At 41.3% G+C, this 8,633-nt stretch overlaps 1 protein-coding gene across 1 annotated transcript; it reads right to left on the reverse strand.

Moving 5' to 3' along the window:
• Nucleotides 1-6,452: 6,452 nt before the first annotated feature.
• Nucleotides 6,453-7,734, reverse strand: LOC308398335 (putative nuclease HARBI1; the record flags this gene model as incomplete). The annotated part of the gene is made up of 4 exons (XM_080884910.1): nucleotides 6,453-6,835; nucleotides 6,916-7,027; nucleotides 7,113-7,225; nucleotides 7,302-7,734. 4 exons carry the CDS (start codon nucleotides 7,732-7,734, stop codon nucleotides 6,453-6,455), a joined length of 1,041 nt encoding a protein of 346 aa, XP_080741036.1.
• Nucleotides 7,735-8,633: the final 899 nt, after the last annotated feature.

Genomic DNA, 8,633 nt, shown 5'->3' on the forward strand with positions numbered 1-8,633 from the left:
GCGGGAAAAGTCTGTCAAAAAAAAAAAAATCCAGCAGTGTAATACAAATACTTATTTACTGCTTTTCTATTCCGTTAGTCATCTTGTTGTGACCTATCAGATTAGTTTTTCTATGCCTTAACTGGAGTCTCTACAGCTGATATGTAAACCAGAAACCTACCTGCTGGTTTAGATATGTATGCAGCATTTACAGCTCAAAATCTCTTTCCACAGACACATCTAAGTTTCATTATTAAATATTAACAAGATGGAATTATATATTAAGGAATATATGGTGTCTGAGTTGTGCATTGTATATATCAGAGATCATTTGTGCCTTGCTCACTAGTGTACATATTGTGTTAAGATTTTAATTTTAATTTTGATCCAATATTAAATGCACCATATGCAGCAATATATGATAGCTGTTACTAGGCAAGGCAAGGCAAGGCAAGGCAAGTTTATTTGTATAGCACAATTCAACAACAAGGTGATTCAAAGTGCTTTACAGAGACATTAGAAACAAGAACAAATAAAAAGCATGATTTAAAATTGATTAAAACAAGCAAATAAACTAACTAACTAATTAACAAACAAACAAACAAACAAACAAACAAACAAACAAACAAACAAACAAACAAACAAACAAACAAAACAGTATATAAAATCAAAACAGATAAAATCAGAACAATAGATAAAATCAGTAGTTAAATGTAAGTTTTGAAATTTAAGCTTAAAAGTGTGGATTTGGTGCTTTATTCAAATGCAGCTGAGAACTAACTTGCTGTTACTATATAACGCACATTTGTGTGAAATGCCATGACAAAACACACACACGTGCACGCGCACACAAAATTCATATCTGTGGTCAGTCTGTCAACTCTCACACCCCCATCAGAGGACTTGGTACGGCCTGCTATGGGACATCATTATAAAGAGTAGATGTCTTACATAGAGGCAAAGCTCTCTAATCCGAAGGCCAGATAATTCGAGTGCAAAGAGGATTAGCTCCACCCCAGCAGAGCCATTGGCTAAATTTAGCCCCCTTACTCTCTGTCTTCACCAGTCTCCATTTAACCCCTCCTCCAAGCCCCACCTGTGACTGCCTTTACCCATCCATGTAGGGACACTATCCACCAATCACACATTGCAGTTCTTTATTACGCCATCATGACATCTACAGACATGCGCATCCACATAATCCACCCTCTCGGCCTGTTATTCTGGCCCTGCCTCCTGTCAGCGTTAATGATACTGTGTCACAGCTGCGCACACTTGATGTAGACTCTGAAAATTTGTGCTTGGGTTTTACACTTTGTAATGTCTCCGTCCTTCATTTGCAGAGCTGTGTCCTCTGGCAGCACAGTGAGATTGCAGCTGATGGTGCCCGCCATAGGCCTGCCTCAGGAGGAGGGGCAATCCCTGCAATGAATTGAGGAGACGTCTCATGCAAATATCCAGGAAATGAATGGCTTCCAGGGGAGGATTCTGGGAAGGCGTGATAAACCCACTCTTGCATCCCTTTTAGCATGAACTCACTATTTACTGCTTTTACCTCCTGTGAAATCTTTATAGACTGCAGGACCAAATAAATTTTTATTTCTGTGACCTTTGACATCCTTGCAACCTTGCATTATTGTGGAATTAAAGTTTATTTTTGAGTCATTGTCATACAAAGAACTACATTCTACTATATGTTTTGCATTGACTTAGGTATTGACTTGGGTTAGAGAAATTCCTTGCTTTCTCTCCTTTTCATGTCTAATGCAAACTCAATTGTTGCAGCTGTTTGTTTACAGTCTGATTTGCTTAAAATACTGTTTATAAGACCCTCAGGGTTTCTGCATCTTCTGTTCAAGTGTCAGTTCTTTTCAGCACTGCAGCTTCCTTTTGTTGAGTGCCTCATCTTCTATATATGTGGGCGCAAAATAACTTTAAGATAACAAGGCGGAGAAGAATACAGCAAACAAAACCCTGCTGGTACAATTACTGAGACATAGCTTGGTGTTTTTTCTCATCTGCTGACTGGGCCTTAATGGAGTCAGTGCTACATAGCTTAGAGAGGACGCTCCACATGATTGTGGGTCTCCAAGTTAAAGCCGAGTCTTATATGTAGCTCATTTCCCCTGTTCTTCATATTTGCCTATAGCTGAAAGATAAAAAACTATATATAAAAATGTGATCCAACGGACTTGTAAAAATGGTAATAGATGAAATTTATGAGTTTTTTCTCCCAGCTGAGTAAACATTGTTTTGTGGAGTATATTCAGAAGCAGAAAAATAATGGTTTTACATACAAATTTTCTGGTGAAATCTAAGTGAGGCCTCTTTGTTTATTTCCCCAGCTGTGCTTATCATGAATTATTAGTATGGAGTCGCTGTGCCTTCATGCCTCCTGTTTGCTCCTAATTAAAGAGGAAAGATCTGAGGGAGTTAATCTGCTGAGCTTTGGTGAATGGAGGTGGGATGTGGTGGCGGGTGGGAGACGGCCAGGGTCCGACCACCCCAAATCCCAGTCATCTGGTTGGACACGCCAACTTAGCTTAAGTCACCTGACCTGCTCTCTGGCACAGATCCAGGACTGCATGCAAAGACACACAGAAGTGTGAAGAAACAAAGCAGTTGGTTGACTTCAATTCCGGGTGTGAACAAAGTGCAGTCATGGTTTTGCGTCGCTGGAGTCATTTGAACTGGTCAAAAACTGCTCTGATTGGTGGAACACACACAGAGTTTATGTGACAGTGATTTGTACTGTGGTGTGTTTCGACTGCACAGAGACAGTAAATCCCAGGTGATGAGGATCAAATGGACTTACTGACCTGCAGCGCCACAGATACTGACATCTTGTGGGCACTGAGATTATTGATAAATGCTTTTAATTACAAAAACATTATTGATTTATGTCATCGAGATCTTTATTGTGACCTTTCACAGAACACTGTGGAAATAAGCTACACGAGGCCTCATGTCAGGCTCACAGGAAATACTCGTAAATGTTAATTTTGGTATTTTCCTGGCATTTGTTGATACTAAAATACAAGCATCCACATATTCATAGCCACAGCACTCCATGCTGCATTAACTCACCTGGAAGAGCATGGTAGCTATGTGCGGATGCTCTTCGTGGATTACTGCTCAGCTTTTAACACCATCCTTCCACACAAACTGGTGGCCAAGCTACAAGACCTGGGGCTTCCATACAGCACCTGCATGTGGATCAATAGCTTCCTCTCGGGCCGTAGACAGAGAGTCAGAGTTGGCCATCACACATCCTCAGCCCTGAGTCTCAGCACTGGCTCACCCCAGGGCTGTGTGCTCAGTCCACTGCTCTACTCTCTCTACACACACGACTGCACTCCTCGCCACCACAGCAACATCTTTGTGAAATTTGCAGATGACACCACAGTGGTGGGGCTCATTTCCAAGGGAGACGAGTCTACGTACAGAGACGAGGTGGAGCAGCTGACGTCATGGTGTAAGGCCAATAACCTCCTCCTCAACACTTCAAAAACCAAAGAACTCATAATAGACTTCAGAAGGAAAAAGGCAGAGATCCAACCACTATTCATAAATGGGGACTGTGTAGAAAGGGTGGCAAGCTTCCGCTTCCTGGGAGTCAATATAGAGGAGAACCTTTCCTGGAGTGTGAACACCTCCGAGCTGCTGAAAAAGGCCCAACAGAGACTGTACTTCCTGAGAATTCTCAGGAGGAATAACATCACACAGAGACTGCTGGTGTCCTTCTACAGAGCCACCATTGAGAGTGTTCTAACTTACTGCATATGCATCTGGTACACTAGCTGCACAGGGGCTCAGAGGAAAGCACTCCAAGGGATCATTAACACCGCCCAAAAGATCACTGGCTGCCCTCTCCCCACACTGGAAGTTCTACACAACGCCCACTGTTTTAAAAAGGCCCAAAACATCATAAAAGACACCTCACATCCTGGCCACTCCCTGTTCGAACTGTTGCCCTCAGGCAGACGGTACAGGGCAATCAGAGCAAGGACTAATAGACTCAAACACAGCTGTTATCCAACTGCAATAACACATCTGAATACTACAAAAAAATGTCCATCACGCCACTCTTGTGTTAATCTATGCACGGTCTGAAGCATGTGTGTGGGAATGTATGTGAATGTTTTACTGTTATATCTTATTAGTATTTTAAGTATTCTATCTATTTTATTTATTGAATTTTATTGTTTTATTTATATTTTGATATTGCTAGGGATGATGCAATGATCGGGGACCATTCTTAATTTCGTTGTTCTCATGACAATGACAATAAAGTTTCTGATTCTGATCACACACAATGACTGTGGGGTGGCAGTTTGGATGTCAGCCAGTCCATTCAGCTGAATGACAGCAGCATGACTGGTGCACTGTTATCTGTGCAATTATACCACACTGTATCATGATAATAAGGTACACTTTGAAGTTTGGAGCTTTTTTTTGCACACCGAGATGAAGAAAATAAGGATCTGATGGTAAGAATCTCACACCCAGAGTCAATTTAAAGTTGACAGTTACAGAGAATTGGTATGAAGTATCCTGAGAATTGTTGTACCTGTAAGGTAAGCATGTGAAAAGCTCTGCTGTAACAAATGGTGGGCGGCAGCTGAGTGAACAGTGCTGCTGAGAAAACAGACAGCTACAGCCCAGAGGAAGCTTTTATCTTTATGGTGTCAGAACTTTTTATGCTGAACATGTGTCTACTTTCCCAAAGTAACAATGATATGAAACTTCAAAGAACAATAGTCAGAGCATCTGGCGCGATATTTTTTAACATACAAGCTGTGTATTTACATAGAGATTCATTCTTTCCTTACATTTAATCTAAAACTGCATTTATCAATATGGTTATATTAAAGGTTAAATGACTATATGTTATTTCTGAGGGATCAGCCATAATCAAAAACAACAAACAAAATAATAACCTCTTCATCTTTGAATTCAGGTGTTTACACTTGCTGGTATATAAAATCAAACACCTAGGCCCTGTTTCAGGAAGCCGGTTTGGAAAACTCAGAGTGAAAAACGACACTCACGGTTGAGTAACCCCGAACTGTCCAACTCGGAATATTCCGTTTCAGAAAGGCTGATAACAATTAGTTCAGTCAACGCGGAGTTGCTTTAACCCCAAGTGAAGCGCGCGGACGAGGATACATAAAGCCCTGATAAGCGGAGCACAGATTAAGCGAGTCACCATGGAGACGGAGGGAAAGAAGGCGCGGTCAATGTATTTCACAGCGCTTGAGGCCGAAATTCTGATGGCAGCATATGCCGATAACATGCAAATTCCGCGGAAAAAAGTAACACAGCCACAGCTGCAAAAGCATGCATGGCAAAACATAGCCGACAGAGTCAATGCGTGAGTGTTAATTTAAACATTGATCGAGGGATTTCCACCCATTTAACACGTTATTTTATCATATGTTATTTTATTTGTTATTTTATACATTTTATTTTGTGATGTGATGTGAGCGCAGGTGCAACCCAACAGGCCCCAAACGTGCCTGGCAGCAAGTAAAAATGAAATATAAAAATATAGTCCAAACAGGTAAGGTGTAATTGTATTATGAGCCATAGTGCTTGGTCTGTTTGTCCCATGTAAATCAATTGCAGTTAGAGGCTACATTAATTTTCTTTCTGTAAGCACTTATTGAAATTATCTGAGCACATTACAAGTACATATTTGCTTACTCTGTATGCTCAAATGTGGCCCGTTATAGCCAACAGAAAAAAAGCGGAGGCCCGAAAAACAGGTGGGGGTCCTCCACCACCACCACTCACAGAGGCTGAGCAGTTGGCCCTCAGCCAAAACAGTGGGCGCCCTGTGGCCGAAGGCATCTCTGCGGGGACATCCTCTGAGGCAATAACCCCGCAAGACACAAGTGCCTACATAAGGGGTAAATTCAAAATAATACATGATGTGCATACATCCTTTCTTCACAGTCACCTTTGCAGTGCGACACATTCATTTGATAAACTCTTTACCATAATGAATTATTTTGTAGTGAAGTTATTTTCCGACTGATTTTGCCTTCCCTCAGCCTTGGTTGTCTTTGAGAGCATAATGACAATGAAGTGTAAGGTGCTTGGTATGTTTGTTAATTGCCATTTGGTCCCTTGTAAGTTATAAGTGACCTGTATAAACCTCATATTCTATCAGTTGATGGTGATGGTGTACTGCATCTGGTGCAGCCTCCTGTTGAGCCAGACCAACATGCAGTTGTGAGTAATACTCCACAGATTATATGAGTTTACAGTAGAACAGCAATGTTGTTTATTTCTTTACTACAGGAAAATAATGAAGAAACATTGACAGCTGTTACAGAGGAGGAAGCAACAGAGACACTTTATGAGGTTTACATCTTTTAATACTTTGTGTACAGGAAATACAGGCGACCAATAAAGCCAGTTGAACAAAAAATCTGTTTATTCTTCTTTCAACATGTTGAGGTGATGGGTCAAAGGAAATGATTGTGACATATGGTGTCTCTGACTGCTCTTCCATCTTGTATGTCCGTGGGAGGGTCAGGATGTTCATGGTTTGGATCACTGCTGATGTTTGGTTCAGAAGGACAGTGTTCTCCTCTAATTGTGGCAATGTTGTGAAGAATCACACATGCCACAATAATGTCACATGCCCTTTCTGGGGTGACCCTGAGTCTTTGCAGGCACTGGAACCGGGCCTTAAGCATTCCGATAGTCATTTCAATTCTGGCTCTTGTCCTGCAATTAGCCAGATTATATCGCTGCTGTGGGCCCGGTTCAGGGTCAGGGTAAGGGGTAAGCAAATAGGGTAAACATGGATACCCCCTATCACCAAGCAAGTAGCCAGTGAACTCTCCTAAGACAGAAGGATACACTTCAGTTCAAATGTCCCTGAAGCAATTGGTCTTTATATATTTTAAAGTATTCTCAACTCACCATGTCCAAATTTTGTGCTCAGTGTACATTCACGGAATATTTGTGAGTCATGAACAGAGCCTGGCCACTTGGCTTCCACATTTGTGATAATGTTGGCAGCATCACATATGATCTTCACAGTGCAGAGAACACAAATTAGCATCCATTACTATAATGAAATAATTTGTTAGTTTGACATGCTACAGGGAACTATGTACCTGTACATTAATGCTGTGGAAAGACTTCCTGTTCACATAGTCTCCTTCATTTACTGAAGGAGCAATGATTGGAATGTGAGTGCCATCTGTATAGCCAATCACGCCTGGGAACCCTGAAAATAAATGTGCAATTTAAGTAGTAGTCCAAGTATCACCACATCATAAATTAAGTTTTGTTCATCCTGATACCTGCAATTTTGTGGCATCCCTCTTTGATAAATCTTGTGGGTCTGTGACCGGGGAACACCACAAACGAGTACAGGAGACGTTTCAGTGCAACTGTAACATTCCTGACTGCCCGACAGACGGTAGCCTTGGAAACGTGCTCAGCGTCACCAATATTATACAGAAAGCTCCCGTTTGCAAGAAACCGAAGTGCAATACAAATAATATGCAATGAACTGAGAGCATGTCCGCGATGTGTCACATGCGTAATATATGGCCTGAGGATGTTATCCAAATAACTTATAGATTGTGCTGAGAAACGGTAACGTTCGCACAGAAAATCATCAGGAAATGATAAAATGTCCAAACGCGCTCTGATCACTCTCTCCCGGCGGAGAGCTCTGCGGAGAATTTGGGCTTCACGATCTACTGGCTCTTCAAGGAAGGGGCACGCCATGTCCGACACTTCCTACTGTCAGGTTTCCGACAAAGGGGCGGAGACAGTCAGGGTTAGTTGTAGTAAACCTGCTAGGGGGCAGGTTAGCTTCACGGAGTGTGTCGTCATAGTGACTCACTCAGGCTGCAGCTGAACTCGCTTTGTGAAACCGAAAACCCAGAGTTTTCGTTAACTCAGGGTATACTTACTCAGTTTTTCCACTAAACCGGCTTCCTGAAACAGGGCCCTAGTCATGCAGCCTCTCTTTACTAACATTTGAAAAATAATGGATAATTCTTGTGGGTTCATTTAAATCTAGTATGGTGGTGTAATCTGATGTGGATGTGGTTCCCAAATTTTGGGAACTACAGCAACTCAGCTGAGAAGTGTCAGACTATGCAAAGTTACAGAGCAGGGTTGCTGAGTGCTGCTAGGCATGGTGCATTGCTGTTGCCTACAACTATGGCATTAACATCTGCATGAAAGCGTGTACCAGGAGCATCATCTCATTTTTCCATGGGTAACCAGCTCCTGTAGGTTAATGTGTACTGGCTGAAGTGACTTAAATGACTGAAGACTTGATAAAAATGCTCATTTTGAATGCAGATTTTGCTTGAGTGTTTACCTTAGACACCATATAGAGTGGTAGTACATACATTTTGTCTTTAACTTGTGTTGTGGACAGAAATCCAGCAGCGCTGCTTTAAATCAAGCTAGCATGTTATCTAAATCAGATTTTAAGCAAATTTTTACAAAAAAATCTGCATGATGCTGCAAAATATAACAGAGCCTTATTTTATTAAGTAAAAATAACCCTCATAATCAATCTTTTACCACAAGCTATAATAATAATAATAATAATAATAATAATAATAATAATAATAATAATATGAGTTTACTAACTTTCACCTTTCTAATAA

Source organism: Rhamphochromis sp. 'chilingali', assembly GCF_963969265.1.
Source record: "Rhamphochromis sp. 'chilingali' genome assembly, chromosome: 6".
In the NCBI taxonomy this organism is placed as follows: domain Eukaryota; kingdom Metazoa; phylum Chordata; class Actinopteri; order Cichliformes; family Cichlidae; genus Rhamphochromis; species Rhamphochromis sp. 'chilingali'.